A 20,920-nucleotide genomic window follows, 5' to 3' on the forward strand; every position below is an offset into this window, starting at 1 on the left:
AAATTGATAATTTACACAACTCTGATTCTCACTGGCTTATTTATTAATCATCAAAATCATGAACAATATGAACAGAAATTCTTTCAACATAAGAAATTTTAAAATATATCACTGTAATAATAAGGCAATAATCTCTGATGTTAATCAGTTGGTACTGATTAATTTATGAAAAGTTTAAATGCATTTATTTGCATTCTTTGCTTTAGACTATACAAAGTTTCAAAACAGAAAAGGTAGAATGAGTATAACATTATTGGAACTTACACTTTCATCACTTAATTAGTAGTTATATGGCATGACAATTATGAACTTATTACAACTGTTAATGGTGGATACATTATTCAGAGTTGTAATAAGAAATTTTGTTGGTGCATAATTCATATCAGCTAAATATACAAGAATTATTTGTATTTTTGTGCAGAATGGTATTTCAAGCATGATGGTTGAATTATTTCCCTCCATGCAAATACAGTATTATGTTTTTTTTTTTTCCTTTTTTTTTTAAAAGGAGGAAGATTAGACACTGGCATCTAAATCCCTTTTTAGTAAAGTTAACTAATGTAAACCTCTAAAACTATAACTCAAGTAAAAGAAATTTTATAATAAATGTTGCAGAACTTTTATGAGGGTTGTTCAAAAAAGTGTGTAAAATGGCCCAGTCTATTGTCTGGACATGTGGGAATTGTAATTTAATAGAAGCATCATCGTATAATGATGCTTCTATTAAATTATTGTTGTTAACTGTTAGTAGAGTGGCACTATCACTCTGATAACAATAATTTTTTAATGAAGATTTAACAAAGACAATTTTCCATGTGAAGTATAATGATGCTTCTATTAAATTATTGTTGTTAACTGTTAGTTATTGTTGTTATTTGGTTTTTAGGAGCATTAGCAACTAAGGCCATATTGCTCCGGGGATATGCGGTGGTCATTCCCTGACCTTTCCGCATCCTCCGTATTTGGTGGTCACGGGCTCGAACTCCAGTCTAATCAAGAAGCGTGTGCTATGCACTGCTGCTGCTGCTGCTGCTGCCCACCTGGCTACAGAAGCGCCCTAAATGTTAGTAGAGTGGCATTATCACTCTGATAACAATAATTTTTTAATGAAGATTTAACAAAGACAATTTTCCATGTGAAGTATAATGATGCTTCTATTAAATTATTGTTGTTAACTGTTAGTTATTGTTGTTATTTGGTTTTTAGGAGCATTAGCAACTAAGGCCATATTGCTCCGGGGATATGCGGTGGTCATTCCCTGACCTTTCCGCATCCTCCGTATTTGGTGGTCACGGGCTCGAACTCCAGTCTAATCAAGAAGCGTGTGCTATGCACTGCTGCTGCTGCTGCTGCCCACCTGGCTACAGAAGCGCCCTAAATGTTAGTAGAGTGGCATTATCACTCTGATAACAATAATTTTTTAATGAAGATTTAACAAAGACAATTTTCCATGTGAAGTATTTTAATAAAATAGTTTATTTTATTGGTATGAAAAGGACATTTGATATAATTAAACCCCAAATAATCTCAATAATTAAATAAAATTGGTTATTTTTTATTGAAATGGATTTTAGTATTGAAATCTGTCTTCAGAACCAAGATTTTTGTGTTTATAAAATTATGTACTAAGAGAAGTTAAAAAGGTTGATGATATATATAACATTACAAGGTTTTAATAAGAAACTGGCATTTAAAAACATGCTTAAATGACTTTATGGACATAAATAGTGTTTAATCCATTCAGTGAGCAGGTACCTTATTACAAGGAAGAGTTTTATAATTTGACCATGGGGAAACTGATCTGTACCACTGGAGACACAAAATTATACCACACTGGGGAACTCTGCATTAAAAAAAAAAGTTTGGAGTGCTTTAAATACTCTGGAACCCGATCATACTGACTAGGGAGCCAACCAGTGGGAACTAGAGCAGTTAAAAGTTAAGGGTAATGACATTAAAATACAGACCCATCTGAGATACTCTTAAACCATTTGATTGCACATGGATTTAAGAGTACACTGTGAACCTCCACTTCACGATTGGTTCACTTTATGATACTCTCGATTCATTAAAGAATATGTGGTAAGTGTGGTTATTGTGATCCCGTTTGCAAATTGAATTTTAATTCTATTAAACAGCGATTCTGATAAGCGAAAATAGGAGGAATATTATCCATAGGCTATAAAAGTAAAGATATAAAGCACAAATTTACACTCTATTACCTTGCCAATATCTTTCTATTTTAGAAGATTTAAGAGAAGTCTGGTCGGCCTGCCTCCCTGAAATCTACTCATGCACACCTCGATGGTAAACCCTGTTACGTCACTTTGATGGCAATGATTGTGTGGAGTGGTCCTCTTCAAGAGGCCTGGTCAGCATGAAGAGGAAAAGATCAAACCCTCCAGCACATGACAATGCGATGAAACAAATGGCTCTCAGTCCCCAGCAGCGAGAGGATCAGAGTGGAAGCAGAGGGTGCTAAGAATCTCTGGGTACGACCAGGCTGCCATGTACCAAACTTAGCCCGTTACAATGCAAGATCACTCATCAGTGAAGATAGGATATTAGAGCTGGAAAAGGAATTAGAAAATGGGAATTGGAATATCATCAGCTTGGCAAGCAAGAAGAAGAAATTAATCACTTGTAAATATATCAAGTGGAAATCTGCTGTACACCAATGGAAACAGTGAAAAGAGCAAGGGTGGAGTTAGCTTTCTGGTCCATAAAGATATAAAAAATAACGTTTTAGAATTGAAAAGTACATCACCAAAGGTGTCAGGACTACTACTCAGGATTTCTAAGAGGTACAAACTAAAGGTTTTAATGATATGTGCACAACATCGAGCCATGATGATGAAGAGGTTGAAGAAATATACACATAATTGAGAGACTTCTTGATGAACAGAAAACTCACTACACCATTATTATGTGGGACTTCAACACTAAAGTTGGAAAGAGACAAAACAGTGCAGAAAGGGGAAACTATAGGAAAGTTTGGAATTGGTGAAAGGAATGAAAGAAGTGAAAGACTTGTGGAATTTGCAGAATCTCGAGGAATGTCAGTAATGAACACTTTTTTTTCAAGAAAAGAGTGAACAGAAAGTGAACTTGGAAGAGCCCAAAAGGAGTGACAACTACTGAAATTGACTTCATCCTCACTAGCAGAAGAATATATTGTGAATGGTGTTATCATCCTGAACAAGGTAAATGTTGAAGTGATCACAGAATGGTAAGATGCACACTTGATATAGATGTAAGAAAAGAAAGAAAAAAACTGACTTGAGTAAATAATACAAAGAGAAGAAAAAGCAGTATGTACTGGAACTTAAGAACGAGTTTGAGATTCTGCAGACTTTTCAGGACCGAGATATCAACGAGGAATACAGCAACCTTTTGAAAGTGATAAAGCCCAAGAAACCTATAGGTAAAAATAAATCCAAAGAAGAAAAAATTAGTCAAATGCTTGTCGTGATGAACCGAAGATGACAAATGAAGACAAGATAAACACTGACAAGGTCAAAATTGAGTATACTGAGTTATGCAAAGCCACAGAAAGAGACAGAAAGAGGACATAAGAAGATTTAACAGAAGAAAAGTAGAACAGGCATTAAGGGAAAAGGGAAAACAAAGGACTTAAATCAACAGTAATACAGAAAGACAAATGATAATGAAACCATAGAATAGTGATGACGTACTTATAAATAGCAGAAGACTACTATAAAGAATTATATAAGGAATGAGAAAATGATGCAAGATTGACCACAAATTAGCAACACATGCGACATACCTGATATCCTCCCCGATGAGGTAGAACATGCATTGAAGAAAATGAAGAATCAGAAAGCCCTGGGTGAAGATAAAGTTACTGTAGAGTTGTTAAAATTCTGACGAAGAGACATGACACAAACTGGCAAGACTCTGCACAAAATACATTAGGAAAGGCATGAAGGGAAAAGAGATAAATAAGAAATTGGAAGTTATAGACCAATTAGCTTGTCTCACATCTACAAGTTGCTCACAAGGGTCATTATTAACAGATTAGAAAGGATACTTGATGAGAATAAACCGAAAGAGCAAGCTGGCTTTAGGACAGGATTCTCAACTATGGCGTACCGTCACATAATATCACAGCTAATGGAGAATACAAATGAATATAAAACACCATTATGCCTGGCATTTGTGGATTATGAAAAGGCATTTGACTCCATACAGCATAACATAATGTTTCAAGCACTAGAAAGACAAGGCATAGAGACCCCATACATTATGATTTTGAAGAAAATATACAAGAATGCTACCTCCTTTATTAGGCTAGACAAAAACAGTAACAAATTTAAAATTGAGATAGGAGTTTAACAAGGAGATATATCTCCGAAGTTGTTTACTGCAGCCCTTGAAGCTTTTAGAAGATTGGACTGGTTGCAGATAGAAGTCAGTGTGAATGGAGAGTACCTAAACCATATGCAATTTGCAGATGACATTGTGATCATATGCCACAATCTCAAAGAATTAGAAGAAAATCTTAATGAGTTCTGCAGAATTAGTAAGGATTTTGGACTAAAGATGAATATGGCTAAAACAAAAGTAATAATGAACAAGTATCTAGAGCAAAGTTTCCGGCATCCCCCTCCCCCCATACTTCTCCTTCAACCCATGCACGGTACTAAGTACTATAGGTTTTGATACCTTTCGTGTTTGGGGTTTTCATTAAAAAAAAAAAAAAAAAAAGTATGCCACAGAAAGGGATATAATCATCAAAGGAGCAGTAATTGAAAAGGGACAAGTCATTGGCTGGAAGTCAAGAGAAGAATAAATTTTGGATGGATAGCATTCAGGAAATATAGTGACATACTGAGGAGCAGTATCCAAATTTGTCTGAAGCGTAAAATAATGAACCAATATATACTACCAACCACGACTTATAGAAGTGAAACTTAGGCATTCACCAAAAGAATGGAAGAGAAGCTGAAAACTACACAGCGAAGAATGGAATGAATTATACTAGGAATCAAACTGTTGGATATGGATTAGGCAGCAAACACAAAGGACATTCTTATCAAAACTAAAGAACTGAAATGGAATGGACTTGGGCAGGACACATAACTCAAAGACATTGATGGCAGATGAACTAAGAAAATAACAGAATGGTACCCAAGAGGAGCTAAAAGAAAACCTGGAAGACAACAACGGAGATGGACAGATGAAATTTTCAACAGTTCGTGGGTAGTAAATGAATGGCCATTGCACAAAACAGAAGGAACTGGAAAGTTTTTGGAGAGGCCTTCATCCTGCAGTGGATTGAAAATGGCTGATGCCAAATTGAAAAATGCCAATTAATAAAATTAAATGATACGTGAAAATCGGAAGAACATTTTCCATAGGTTAGCAAAATAAAAATAAATTTACACTTATGTGCATAGCTTAATTACTGTTGTAATATGTATATGCTACTTGATATTTCTGTTCACTGAATTTTTTTTTGTTGAAAAATTTAAAACAGTAAAAAAGACAAGCAATCAATAACAAAGGACACGGCATGCACAAATTGCAAGTGAGATACAGAGTAACATGAAAATTAAAAGAAGATTCTGAAAATTTGTTTTTTATATGATTGAAGATTCCATATAAGTGGAAACGCATTTCACTATAACGATGTAAAAACCCACAGAATTCCAGGTATTGGTAGTATTGCAAATGGCGCCTCCGTGGGCAGGAGCAGCAGTGCGTAGCACATGCTTCTTGATTAGACAGGGTTTCGAGCCCGTGAACCACCAAATATGGAGGATGCAGAAAGGTCAGGGAATGACCACCGCATATCCCCGGAGCAATATGGCCTTAGTTGCTAATGCTCCTAAAAACCAAATAACAACAACAACAACAAGTATTGCAAATGCAATCAGATCGAGTTTACTACCCATTTATAATAGATTATGCTAACAGTACAAAACAATTTGCAGTTCCCAGTAAACTGGAAACTGCAAATTGTTTTATGGTCATGACCTCCAGAAATATCACAAAGGCATTCAAAATTGATTCTTATAACCGAACATATGATAACAATGAAAGTACAGTTGTGCCCCCATATCCACTGAATCAGTTACCCGTGGTTAACCATGGAAAAAAACCTGAAAAACTTAACATGTACTACTCGCGTCTCCAATACAATACTTTCTTTTTTTATGATGTCGATTTTAAATCGAAAAGCTTCCCTTTATTTTTTACAATGTCGCATATGGTTTGGTCACCAACATTATAATGGTTCTTTGGAGATTTAACGGATGCACCATTTTCAAACTTTTCAATAATTCCAAGTTTTTGTTTAATTGAAAGCACAACTCTTGCGTTTGCCCATCATTTTTGCGATTTCTAAACAAAAAAAATAGTTACTATAAAAAAAAAAATTCTGACATCCCTGACATAAGATTGTAAGATGTTTTATTTTAGCCAGTTGTTGATTGCTGGAACAAGTTGCCTCTGCAGATAATTGAGGTTGACAGTTTGAAGAAATTCAAAGATCAAGTGAATAGTTCCTCACATGAGGAGGAAAGCATTTAATTTTTTTTTTTTTTTTTGGCCGGTGTAGCAAAGCCTATGGTTTCCTTGAACTATATGGCTAATACTAGAGCCAACAGTAGCCACTCTGTATCCTGCCACTGAACCATCCCTTTATCAATAGCATTAACTTTTTCTTTTTCCTAATGATATACTGCTCATTGGAAAACAGGCCTTGAGCTTCAGGTTGCATATCACAAAACTTTCTAGCGACAACCGACAGACTGACTTAAAATAAATAATATCTACATAAATTACTAAAACAGAGATAAAATAAGAGCGTTAAAATACAATAAAATATGGACAAAACTAATAATATATACAGTGCTTTTGAGACTACGTGCCTCTTCATCAGCTTAGTCGGTGAACGGTGTATTGCAGTATATATATATATGTTGGTTAAAAGTCAGCCGAGCATGACTAGACTCGTGATGCATGATCATGCTAGCTGACTTTTGCTGTTTTAACCAACATATATATATACTGCAACACACCATTCACCGACTAAGCGGATGAAGAGGCACATCATCTCGAAAGCTACGGCATATTTTATTAGTTTTGTCCATATTTTATTGTATTTTGACTTACCTTATTTAACTTACGCTTTTACCTTATTGTATTTTAACACTATTTTATTTTATATTTTATCTCTGTTTTAGTAATTTATGTAGATATTATTTATTTTAATAAATTAATTTTAAGTTAGTTTGTTGGTCGTCGCTAAAAAGTTTTGTGGTACACTCCTCAAGTTTGTATAGCAGCCTTTCATGTAGAACAGCATCAAAAGCTTTATTAAACCCTAATGATTTTTTGCATCTAATTTGAATATTTCATATTGTCTAATCAGATTAGTCAGACTGAATCTCCCTTAAATGGATCAATACTATGATTACTGTATTCTGCATTCCTGTCAAGATGATCCTGCATTACTTCTTTAGCCACTAATTCCATTATTTTCCCTGAAGTCAAAGTCCCTAAATACTGGAGATGTTTGCACTTCTCCACTCTTTAGAGACCTGCCCTGAATCCTTGGATTCAGTGGAGATCCCTCAAGTCATAATGAGACAGTCATTATAAAGCAATAAATGGGCTTTAGTGGGATCAGGAAAATACATAGGATATTCTTGCAGCCACCGACTGAAATAGGAAATAAAACTTAAGAAAGTTTAATGTCATTCATTCTTGCTTGTCCATTCAATCTGTTCTCTTTCAGGCAGCTTCTGATAAGAAGCATACCTCAACTCTCCTCCTCTTTATCCTTTGCTATTTCTCCAGTACAAGATATATATATATATATATATATATATATATATATATATATATTTTTTTTTTTTTTTTTTTTATCCTGTACTCTTTGACTTATAACATACTCTACTATCATCTTCCTTCAGCACTGGCAATTTTATTTAGGCAGTTTTTGATAAAAAGCATTCTCTCTTCCCCCCCCCCCCCTTATACAATGAAATTCTTCATCCCTTATCTTCTCCTGGCTCCATGTCTCTCAGCTATCCCTAAATATTAGCATTAGTTTACCTGAAGAGAAGCTAATTTGTTCTTTTTATTTACAACACTCCAAGAATTACTATGTAGAGGGAATAAATTTTGTATACATCACTGATACATTTCTTATGACTAAGTTTTATTTTCCTGTGGCTAGGGTTTCCAGGTGTCCAGTTTTAATCCAGATTGTCTTGTATTTGAGCTTGTCTAGTAAAAAAAAAATTGAGTAAGTTCAGTACTTTCTAATTAAATTTTATTATCATGTTATATTTTTGTTAGTTTTAATTTTAATTATGTTCAGTTTCCATTGTAGGTTTTGAAGTTTTAATAAATTTTGCAACCATTGTTGCCATTTATATAGAACTGTATTCTTCAATCTATATTATTCTCACATAGCCAGAATAATAATTTCCAATTGTTTCAATGAAATTGTAAACAGATAAGTTTCACATTGAAATATAGGTTGATAAGAGCTCTGAAAACAGATGTTATTGTAGCTGTATTATATTTTAATTAAAGTTGCTCACTATAATCTACCACCTTCCAGTGAGAATTGATAATTCCATTAACTCTAATATTTTTATTTATTTATTATTTTTTTTTTTTTTTGGACCAAATTTTTGTTGTTTATGTCTCGTATTTTTATTGAAACCATCCAGCATGCATATCTGTTTTCAAGTACTTGACACTAATCTATAAAACCAGAAGTTGTGGATATGTGAAACCAACATCTGGGTTTCCAGAGGAGGTAACTATACCTGTTGCCTTCATTTTCTAGAGATTTGAGCACCTACTTATTTCTGTGAATATGGTAATTACAGGTAGAACTTGAGTATGCTCAGCAAAGATGCAAACATAGCTTTAAGGTCTCCTCTCTGATATCAGCTAAGACCTTTGCATCTTCTCCAAAGTGAATTCCATCTTAATAATGAGTTCCTTTTACCAATCAGAATAGACTATGCTGAGAAAAATTCCTTCTTCCCTGCCGAAAAAAAAGACTTGTAGAGGCCCTCTTATCATGTCTGCACAGAATTGTAGACACAAATGCATTCTGACCTAACACGACATTTTTAGCATACTTCTATATTTTTCACCCAATTTCCAGTTTGTTTGTAGTTAATATTAGTCCTCACGTAAATAATGATGCTCTTCATTTCTTTAGTTTTTGTTAAGAACCATGGTTTTAGATCAGTTGTTCATATATTACAAAAATATTATCCACTTCCCTTAATGTAGTGAAACAGAAAAAAAATTCAGTAACGATGTAACTGGAAACAAAAGTTTACGAAAAGTTTATTGGATGCCAAACATTAATTACTTATTCTGGAAATCGATATCTGGTGAATTTGTTTCAAATAGAAATAAAACAATAACAAAAATTTCAAGAGTTCATCTCTCTTTTTATTTTTTTATTTACCTGCATTTTTATTATTTATTATATCAAATAAATTTAAATGTTTTCAAATAATTCTTATATAACTTAATTTTCATTTGTTTATTTTCCTAGGGAATTAGATGATATATCAGAACTTTCAGAAAATCATTCAGTCGGTTCTCTAGAGTTCTCATCAACTGAATCTGACAATGAAAATCAGCATGCATCTGCTCAGGATATTATTGAAAATATCACACATACTAGTCTTCATGAAAAGAATATCAAAAATATGTTATCGGTCAGCACAGAAGAACAGAAAGATTCGGCCTCTTTCCTGACTGACGGAACAGCTACTCTAAGTCCCCAACCTGTGCCAAAACCGAGAACTCTTCTTCCCAAGTTTTCAGCAGTATTACCAGTTCCCAAATTCAAAAATCCAAATTTACGAAGTAAATCATGTCGGGATCCGTTTTTTACTTCCCATCCTAATAATCTTGCTATCCACGCTGGGAAAATAGCACAATTTTTATGTGAAATAGGAGGAACTAGACCAATAGGTAAAGCAGTTTGCACAGTATCTTTCTAGGCCTATTAGAATTCTATTCTATAGGTTTATATTCTGAATATTCTAGAAGAAGTGTTCTATTCTATTAGAAGTGTTTATTAAAAAAAAAAATAATAATCAAAAAATTATTAGCTTATTTTTAAATGATAAATGGAAGGGTTTATCTCATTAAAGAAGTGAATGCTTCAACAGCATTTATGTAGTATTTTAATAAAATACATGGATGAAATTAATCCATTTTATTAAAAAAATATTTATTTTTTTAAAAAAATATTTATTTTTTTAAAAAAATTAAATTATTTATTTATTAAGAAATTAAGAAATTATTTATTTTAATGTTAGGAATAAAAGCACTTTCTGCTGTGTGAATAGTTGAATTCTCTTCAGTAAAGTTACATATGGGCACATTGCTAATGTTCTGCTCTGTCCAGTCACCTCTATTTTAGTGTATTTTATTTTATTTTATTTTTAGCCCCAAGCACCTTGCTGTGACTGCATACTAAGTTCCTATAAGCTCTTTAGAGCATTATAAAGATCATTCATTCATCATTAACAGTTGATATTTCAGTGTTAGTATTATAATTCAAGAATAACAAAGGATATACTTTTATTCCATCTATAGAAATTCTTCTTATACAACTCTCTTAATTATGAATGATAATTTAAAATAATTTTAAAACTCAGTGTATTCCTCACTATCAGCCCACGAGTAATTCAATACCCCAGGATCGCAGTCGTAGACCCTAACCCGACCCCAGAAATATCAAACCCTATGTAACCTCTAGTGAGGGAAGACATTGTCAGAAAAAATGCAAGTTAAACATATGCTAGAATACGATTAAAATATGATGAAAAATAAAATATATAAAATCCACTAAAAATTTCTTCCTGAAGTGGACCAAAATTTTTCGACATGTGTTGTGCTCACAAGTTGGAATAAAACTGGCAAATAGTGTGTGTGTGTGTGTGTGTGTGTGTGTTACATTATTAATAGGAGATTAATTTTTAGTGCGCATGCTTTTGAACGACCATGAATAGTTTCATCTCTAAGGTTTTGGCAATTAACAATTTAGTATAATTATGCCAAATATTCAGAATTTTAGCTTGGTTAAAAAGAAATGCGTGATTTTCGTTTATCGCAAGAAATGCTAGTTCTGAAGCATTGGCACGCATCTGGTAAGCGGAGTCACAATCCCTACAAGAAATGCTGTAGATGAGGTGATGCGACTGTTCAGAAGAAGATAATACCAAGCGATTCCATAATATCGAATGTAATTTATGTGTCGGTTAAGCCACTATTTTCATTTCAGTACCTCTAAAAAGATTAAGTTGTCTGTACCAGTGTTCTATATACAGAATTGTAATAAAATATTTTTATTGATCCTGTCATTATGTCTAGTGTTAATTACTTTATCGTTAGTATTTTATCTATACTATTAATAAAGGCAAGAGGGTATCCTCTATTTAGAAACCTCTTAGTCAATTCATCTATTTCTGTGTGTACTGCAAGTTGTGTAGTTGAATATTTGTACACATTTAAAAACTGGTTCAACTTGATGGACCTCTTATATGAATACGAGTGATAACTACTGTGGTGAAGACACATTGCCGTGTTTGTAGTCTTATGATAAATACTAAAATTTGTTTTTGTCCTACCTTTTAAGTGTGAAGTTTAAGACCATGAATAGTCAAACTAATAGAGTAAGCTTATCTGAAAAAAAGATCTAAACCTCCCAAACACTTCCTAGTCCAATTTACACATATACATGGTCTCAGTTCTACGCTCAACGATGTCCATTTCCACTTGCAGTCTGCCAACCCCCATGTACTTTTTCTGACAGAATCTCAGTTATCGGTTGATTCAACCACTGCTCATCTCAGTTGCCCAAATTATTCACTGTAGGATTCCTTTTGTCTCAAAGGTGGTACTTGTGTGCATATGTCCATTCCGATATTCCCTGTTAGAGACTTGGTAATATGGAATCTCCTCTTTTCGACCTTCTTTGGTTAAAAATCTCTCTACCTCATTCTGTCAAATACATGTGTTGTCTCTACCGTTCTCCCAAATCCACTAATCACTTGGAGCTCTTTGACTTCCTCTCTTTGCAACTTGACTTTCTTCAGTCCAACTTGTCCTAACAGTGAAGTAATTTTCCTTGGTGATTTTAATGTTCACTGCTCTAGCTGGCTTCCATTCTCTAATCACACAGACCCAGCTGGTTGAGATGTTGAGGCTTTTGCAATTACTAATGACCTTGCACAGATTGTTCATTTACCTACCAGAATACAGGACAATCCTAACCATACAGCCAACATGCTTGATTTTTTTCTCACAAACAACCCTTCTAAGTACATTGTCGCAGTGAGTGGTTCTTTAAGCATCTCAGATCACAACTTGGTGATTGTCTCTTCTCCGATGCAGCCTTTATCTCATGGCTATGGAAGTCTTGCCTGACCAATTTGATTGGATACTATGATGCAGTCACAAAAGAACTGGATGCAGGGAATAACTTTGATATTATATACTTGGATCTTAGAAAGGCTTTTGATATTGTTGCACATGGAAGGCTGCTGCACAAATTGGAGCAGTGTGGCATTGGAGGCAAATTGCTGCTATGGATAAAGGGGTGGTTGAGGGGGAGAAGACAGAGAGTGGTAATCAATGGACACTGCTCATCGTGGACTAATGTTATTAGTGGAGTCCCTCAGGGTTCAGTATTGGGTCCATTATTGTTTTCTGTATTTATAAATGATATTGATGACGGTATATCAAGCTTAATGTCCAAGTTTGCAGACGATACAAATGTTGGCAGGGTTGTCAAGGACACTACTGACACTGTGCTACTGCAACAGGATCTGGAAAGGTTGAGCAGATGGGCTGAGAGGTGGCAAATGAAGTTTAGCATTGACAAATATAAAGTACTACATATGGGAAACAGCAACCCCAGAGCAACGTATCAACTCTGTGGTACTACACTGACAGTGGTAGAGAATGAAAGGGACCTGGGGGTGGTTGCGCAGGCAGATATGAAGTTTTCTGAACAGTGCAGACGGGCTGCAAGAGTAGCTCATGGTGTATTGTCGATGATATATAGAAATTTTTCTAGCAGGGATAAGGAGGTGATTATTCCCTTGTATAAGGCAATGGTCAGACCACACCTAGAGTACTGTATACAGGTCTGGAGGCCTCATTTCAAGAAGGATGTAGAGGTGCTGGAACAAGTACAGAGAAGGGCAACAAGATTAGCGAATGGAATAAAGGGGTGCTCTTACGAAGAAAGGCTTAAGTTTTGCAAATTACAGTGTCTGGAGACTAGGCACCGGCGAGGTGATCTGATAGAGGTGTATAAAGCCTTGAATGGTTTGAGCATACTCAATGCTGATGGGATTCTTCCTCTTGCTCAGAATAATCACCTGAGAGGGCATAAATTCAAATTGAGAAAAGACAGATGTAGGATAGACGTGAGGAAATTTGCCTTTAGCCAGCGGGTGGTTGGTTGGTGGAATAGACTTCCATCCCTTGTCGTGGAAGTTGACAGCCTAAATAAGTTTAAGGCTCGGCTGGACAGGTATTTCGAACAAACAGAGGGGTGAAGTGGAAGTGGTTATTTTTTATTTATTTATTTATTTTTTTTTTTTTTTTTGGCTGTTGCTGCATAAGCTTGCTTTCTTGCATCAAATGCCTCTACTAATGCTAATGCTAATTCCCAACCATGTTGTTTGGCATTAAAAGAATGCAAAATGGGATGACCTGCGAGATTTGTTTTCTTCTATTCCTTGGTCGGATTACTGTTTCAAAACTTCTGATGTCAACATTTGCTCAGGTCGTGTCAGTGAAATTATTCTTGTAGGAATGAAATCCTTTGTCCCACACTCCACTTTAAAATCTCGTCCTTTATCTAAACCTTAGTTTTCCAATAAATGTGCTAAGGCTGTTCAAGAGAAGAATGTCGCATATCGTAATTGGCTTGTTTCCAAATCTTCAGTTTCATTTTCTGCCTGCACAAAATCAGTCCAAACTAGATTTTGAACAGTCTAAGAGTAGAAAACTTTCTTCTTGCCCTAATGACAGCCAAGCATTCTGGTCTCTTGCCAAAGCTTATTGGCCGCAACTTTTTCCCATCTCTGCTCGCACCTCTGTCAAAACAAGTTGGTTCTGTTGTCACTTCAGCCAAAGATAAAGCTGACCTGCTAGCATCCCATTTTTCTTCCAACTCCTGTATTTAATGATCTTGGTAAAGCACCTCCCACCATTTCCAACGTGCTCCATTCAATGCCTCCTGTGGTCTTCCGTCAAAAGGATGTCAGAAAAATTTTGAGGAATCTTGATGCTAAGAAAGTTCCAGGTCCTGATGGTATTTTTCCACTTGTTCTCAAAACCTGTGCTCCTGAACTTACTCCTGTTCTTTGCCGCATTTTTTTCACTTTCTTATTCCAAATGTGTTTTTTCTTCTGCTTTGAAATTTGCTCATATCCATCCAGTTCCTAAAAAGGGTGACAAGTCCCTCCCATCCAATTATCGTCCCATTGCAATTACTTCTACTCTTTGTAAAGTAATGGAGAAATCAATTAACCGCCAACTCTTAAACTACGTAGAAACCTTCTGTCTGATCAATGATCGCCAGTATGGATTCCGTCAGTGTCAATTCACTGGTGATATTCTGGCTTATGTAACCCATTTGTGGACTAATTCAATGGAAAAGTTCGTGAAACACAATCAGTTGCTTTTGACATCTCAAAGGCTTTCAATTGTGTTTGGCATAAAGGTCTCCTAAACAAACTTCCATCTTATGGTTTGCCAACTGTTTTTTGTAATTGGTTATCCAGTTTTCTCTCTGATCGCTCACTGAGGGTGATGGTAGATGGCTCTCTGTGTTCTAACTTTTCCACTAATGCTGGTATCCCCCAAGGTTACCCCCACTCTTTTCCTCTTGTATATTAATGACCTTCTTCCATTGACTGGAAATCGTATCCATAGTTTTGCGAATGATAGCACATTGCATTCCACTTTCCATTTTGAGAAACCTTGCCCTGCTCAATCAGCTTCAACTTCTCAAATATCTGCTACCAATTCCTTAAATGCTGATCTCCAGGTAATTCCCCAGTGGGACAAAGACAACTTAGTTGATTTCAATCCTTCTAAAACTCAGTCTTGTCTTATCTTGCAAAAAGAATTTTTCTGCTCTTATGCTTATCTTTGGTGACACTCCAATTTCTAAGCAAAATGGTATATTGCTTTTGGGGATTACCCTGACTTCTAATCTCTCTCTTGGCACAAACACATTACAAATATTGCTTTCTCTGCATCTAAAAAACTTGGTTTTCTCTTTTGCTCTCGGCGTTACTTTTCTTCTAAACAGCTGTTCACTCTGTACAAATCGTAAATCCGCCCTACCATGGACTATTGTTCCCACATCCATTCAGAAGAGGGCAGTTAGGTTAATTAATGACTCCTCTCTAAGAGAGAGTCTCCACTTGCTGTCTCATAGATGTACTGTTTCTGCTGCATATCTTTTCTAGAGATACTTCCATGGGCACTGTTCTTCTGGATTGGTTTCTATAATTCCTGCTATCTCTTTCAAAACAGTCCGAACAAGTGTCGCCCCCATCCAACATCCATTTACTGTCCAACTTCAAACTCACAGAATGAACGTTTCATCTTCTTCGTTTATTCATTTACTGCCGTTTTCTGGAACAACCTTCCTTTGTATGTATTTCCTGAAAATTACAGAAGTTCAAGTCTGATGTCAACAAATATCTTCTTTCGTCTTCTCCTCCTCCTCCAACCCAAGAATGGTACTATAGGTTCTAATACCTCTCATGTTTGGGGTCTTCATAAAAAAACGGTAACAGGAGTTTACTGTGTGCATATATATACATGCAGCTTATTCTGTTATAACATGCCATCACATGCTGCAATACCTGCTCTAGTTATGTGCAAATTTATTTTGACACCTTGTCTGCTATTACACATGAAAATTTAAAGCTACACACGCACACACGCATGCACCCCCCTCACTACCATGTTACACATGTGGACTTGGTGCATCATGGCCTTAGTCGCCTTTGCACCATAAAAACCTAAATCAAACAAACATGCCATGTTACATTCTTTCTCACTAACATCTTTCATTTTATGAGTATTCATTGCATGTTTTAATTTGTTATATATTTTGTGCATAAAAATTTATATACAGTACCTATATATACATATAGTTACTGCCTGTACTGTATGAACAGTTAGTGTAAAAAAAATGTGTTTCAAATAAAAATAAAAAACCCATTAAATATTGAAGTTTTAAAGTTTTGCCAGCATGAGTTCCCACATGAATGCAAACAGTGAAAGGAAACTGCATGTTCAAAATAAAATTTGTTATTAAAAAAGATAATTAAAAAGCAACAAAAGAAAAAAATAAGAGAATTTTTCTTAAAAAAAAACGGTTCAATAAGAGAAAAATCCTGTTTGTTGGGGGGGGGGGTTTCTTTTATGGACTAATTGAAAAATTGGCCATCAAAAATGGAACATTATTGTTCATGTCATGTTTTATTAATACTCATATTTTAAATAAACTTTTATTTAATACTTTGACTTTTAATATGTTACATAACAAGTCATAGTGTATTATGTATTAATGAAAATAGAATAAGTTTTGACAATTTATAGTTTTTATGGAACCATTCCATGACTGTTATTTGAAAATGATCATTCTGTAGCACACATTTCTACTTTGTATGTGTATTTAACAATGTACATTAGCCCATGTGGGTTTACACATGGGCTTACTCCACAGAACTTGCCCACAAAAGTCCATATATATATTTGATCTATTATTAAATAATAATGGAAAAGTAACAAAAGTATACCAGATCAGATTAATGCCATCAAATTAATGATTTAACATTACATTAGTCTGTAAAATAATTACTACAGTAAGAGTGTATAAGCAATATAGAAGTACTCAGTGGGCCTTAAGGCCAAAAGAGCAGATGTGTGATAAGACTTTAGCATGATGATATAGAATTAAAGTATGAGTACAAAGTGAGCCATTAGGCAAAAATAACCTGAGTTGGTTTACTGCATTATACCCTATAAATAAACAAATAATTAGTAATCATTATTTTGTTAATATTGTATTTTAATTATTTTATTATTAAAATACAATAATAAAAATAAAATAATTATTACATGGCTTATTATTGATATTAGCATTCGTAGGGTATATGAGCAAGAAAGCAAGCTTATGTAGCATCAGCCAAAAAAAAAAACACACTTCCCATTTCTCCCATCCATTCACTCCAAATGTTTGTCTAGTTCTGCCTTGAACTTATTTAAGTTGCTGACCTCCATTACAGATGGAAGTTTGTTCCAACTATCAACCACCCCCTGGCTAAAGGCAAATTTTTGTGGATCTATTCTACAATTGTCTTTCCTCTGTTTGCATTTATGCCCCCTCAGGTGAGTAGTAGTAGTAGTAGTGGCATGTGATGCAAGAAAGCAAGTGTATGAGCTTATGCAGCATCAGCCAAAAAAAAAAAAAAAAAATCACACCATTCCCTCCAAATGCCTGTCCAGTTCCTCCTTAAATTTATTCAACCTATCAACTTCCACAACGACAGATGGAAGTTTGTTCCAACAATTAACCACCCGCTGGCTAAAGGCAAATTTCCGCACATCTATTCTACATCTGTCTTTTCTTAATTTGAATTTATGCCCCCTTAGGTTTGTAATCTGAACAAGTGGAAGGATCCCATCAGAATTCAGTGTGCTCAACCCATTCAAGGCCTTATACACCTCAGTCCAATCACCGTGCAGGTGCCTAGTCTCCAGCCACTGCAATTTGCAGAACTTAAGCCTCTCTTGGTAAGAGGATCCCTTCATTCCCCTCACCAATCTTGTTGCCCTTCTCTGTATATGCTCAAGTAAATCTACATCCTTCCTAAAATGATGCCTCCAGACCTGTACGCAGTACTCAAGGCGTGGCCTGACCATTGCCTTATACAGAGGGACAATCACATCCTTCTCCCTGCTAGAAAAATTCCTATATATCATTGACAAAACCCCATGAGTAATCTGAGCAAGAGGAAGAAACCCATTAGCATTGAGCTTAATCAATCTATTCAAGGCCTTATACACCTCAATTAGATCACATTGCAGAAGCCAAGTCCCCAGAAGCTGCATTTTGCAGAACTTAAGCCTTTCTTGGTAACACGAACCCTTTGTTCCACTCACCAATCTCGTTGCTCTTCTCTGTACTCGTTCCAGCAGCACTACAGCTTTCCTAAAATGAGGCCTCCAGACCTGTACACATTACCCAAGGTGCGGCCTGACCATTGCTTTATACAAGGGGACACTCACCCCCTTATTCTTGCTAGCAAAATTCCTGTATATCATTGATAAGACACCATGAGCTACTCTTGCAGCATTTTTGCACTGCTCAGAAAACTTCATATCTGACTGCACAATTACCCCCAGATCCTTTTCATTCTCCACTACCAGAGTGTAGTAGCACCCAGTTGATATGTTACTCTGGGGTTACTGCTACCCATATGCAGTACTTTACATTTGTCAATTTTAACTTCAGTTACCAACTCTCAGCCCATCTGCTCAACTTTTCCAGATCCTGTTGCAGTGACGTACTATCATTACTGTCATTAACAACCCTGCCAACCTTTGTATTGTCTGCAAACTTAGACATTAACCCTGATATACCTTCGTCAATATCATTGTTAAATACCGAAAACAACAATGGGCCCAACATCAAACCCTAAGGGACTCCACTAATAACATTAGTCCGTGAAGAGCTGTGTCCATTGATAACCATTCTCTGTCTTCTCCCACTCAACCATCCTTTTATCCATTATAGCAACTTGCCCTTAATGCCATACTGCTCCAATTTGTACAGTAGTCTTTCACGTGCCACAGTATCAAAAGCTTTCCTAAATTTCAAGAATATGATATCAAAATTATTCTGTGCATCCAATTCCTTTGTGACCACATCATAGTATCCAATCAGATTTGTCAGACAAGGCTTCTCCTTAACAAACCCATGCTGTGTCTGAACTATAACTGCAGTCTTGTCTAGATGATCCTGCATCGCTTCCTTAACCGGTGACTCCATTATTTTCCCTGGAACAGAAGTTAGACTAACAGGTCTGTAATTACCCCTTTGTCAACAGTTGAACCATCAATATCAAGTGGACCAATCTGATTCATCCCCTTCCTTCTAGAGTTTACATAACTAAAGAACTCTTTGCTGTTTTTCTTTGCATCCTTTGCCAAAGATTTCTCGTAATCTGCCTTCTCCTGCCTAACCTCCTTTGTGACTTGGTTACAGACCAGCTTATATCTGTCATAGGCTTCTGTGTCACCTGTTATTTTATATGTATCCCATGCATTTTTCTTCTCTGCCAATGTATCATTAGTTCATCTGACATCAATTTAGACCTAAATCTTGAAAAATATTTCTTAGTTGGTATGAAAATCCTAGTAGCTTCCAAGATTATTTCTTGGAATGCTTCCCATTTTGAATTTGCTGTTGGTAACATCATAAATTGGTCCACCGTATAGAATTGAAATTCTGTCTTAGATCACCGTAGTCAACTTTACAAAAGCAAAAACCCTTCCCTTTACCCCGATGGTAGTTACCTCTTTGAGTAAATCCCACCACTTCAGCACACTGTGATCACTGCCACCCAGTGGTTCCTTTATCTGCAGATTCTTAATGCATGAAGAATCATTACTGATAATCAGATCAAGAGTATTACTCCCTCTAGTTGCCTTCCAAACATGCTGCTGTAGAAAACAATCATCCAGTAAATCCCCAAAAGCCTTGCTAGTGTGCAAGTGATCAACCCACAAATTCCAGTCAATCTCTGGGAAATTAAAATCCCCCATTATAAGACATTCTGATTTACTGACCCATCTATTTCTCTGCACAATTGCTCACTATACTCATCAGAATCATTAGGCCTATAACATACACCTACTCTCATTTTTCCTTTTGCACATCTCCGGTTCACGGAGACCTCCCCTGAGTCCAAGGAAGCTTTCATAATTATGACTAAGGGTTTACTTACTTCCTTTGCTGCCTCCTTTAATAGAACTGGATAGATCCCATCCATTCCAGGTGCCTTCCTTATGTTTATCTTCAACAATTTCTCCACTTTGCTCTCAGTTATTACAAAATCACTTAGCTCCTTATTAGTTTAATAAACATCTGGCCCTCTCCTTCTTGAATAACTCCTCATGTGTGAATGTAGATGCCAAAATACTCATTTATTTTGGCAGCTATCCAATAACATTTTGATTTGGAATTTTGTGGCGCAAAAACAGCAAGGTTATAGTGTGCCTCTAAGAATGATCATCTACCATCTTTTTTTTTTTTTTTTTTTTTTAGGCCCTTGCCACTGAAATCTTAGGAAATTAGGTGGCAGGGCCTGCCAGAGTAATTACTTCTAATGCGATCCCTCTATGCCTGACCTGCCTCCTCGGGGTTAAGTGTGGGCAACAGGGGGGTCCCACTAGGGGCCCAACGGCTAAAAGGTAGGAGGAACAACACAACATGACACTACACAACATAAACATGTACCTTACACTTTTGGTCTTGGCGCATTATAGCCTTAGTAGCTAATGCGCCAATAAAATCAAAACAATCAATCAATCAACTTTACACTTTTTAAAATCTCTGGCCTTCACAGTGTTCTGTGTTTCACAAACTGAGTACACAACACGGAGATGGGGGAAACCCCTTGGGCCGTTAGACAATGAACACTTTACACTACCCTAAAACCATTGATATCAAGTGTACCAATCTGATTCATCCCCTTTTAGAGTTTATATAAGTAAAGAAGTCTTTGCTGTATTTCTTTGCATCCTTTGCCAAGTATTTCTCATAATCTGCCTTTGCCTACCTTAACCTCCTTTGTGG

General features: G+C 35.8%; 1 protein-coding gene across 1 annotated transcript in view; it reads left to right on the forward strand.

Annotated features, from left to right (window-relative positions):
- LOC150075740 (uncharacterized) overlaps positions 1-20,920 on the forward strand; it is a 311,310-nt gene that overhangs the window by 154,731 nt on the left and 135,659 nt on the right. The window contains exon 13 of the mRNA XM_090387858.1: positions 9,560-9,984. Within this exon, the coding sequence (XP_090243984.1) occupies positions 9,560-9,984 (425 nt within the window). The remainder of the gene's footprint in view (positions 1-9,559; positions 9,985-20,920) is intronic.

The sequence above is a fragment of the Mastigoproctus giganteus genome, chromosome 13 (genome assembly GCF_048544385.1).
Source record: "Mastigoproctus giganteus isolate SK-2022 chromosome 13, ASM4854438v1, whole genome shotgun sequence".
In the NCBI taxonomy this organism is placed as follows: Eukaryota; Metazoa; Arthropoda; class Arachnida; order Uropygi; family Thelyphonidae; genus Mastigoproctus; species Mastigoproctus giganteus.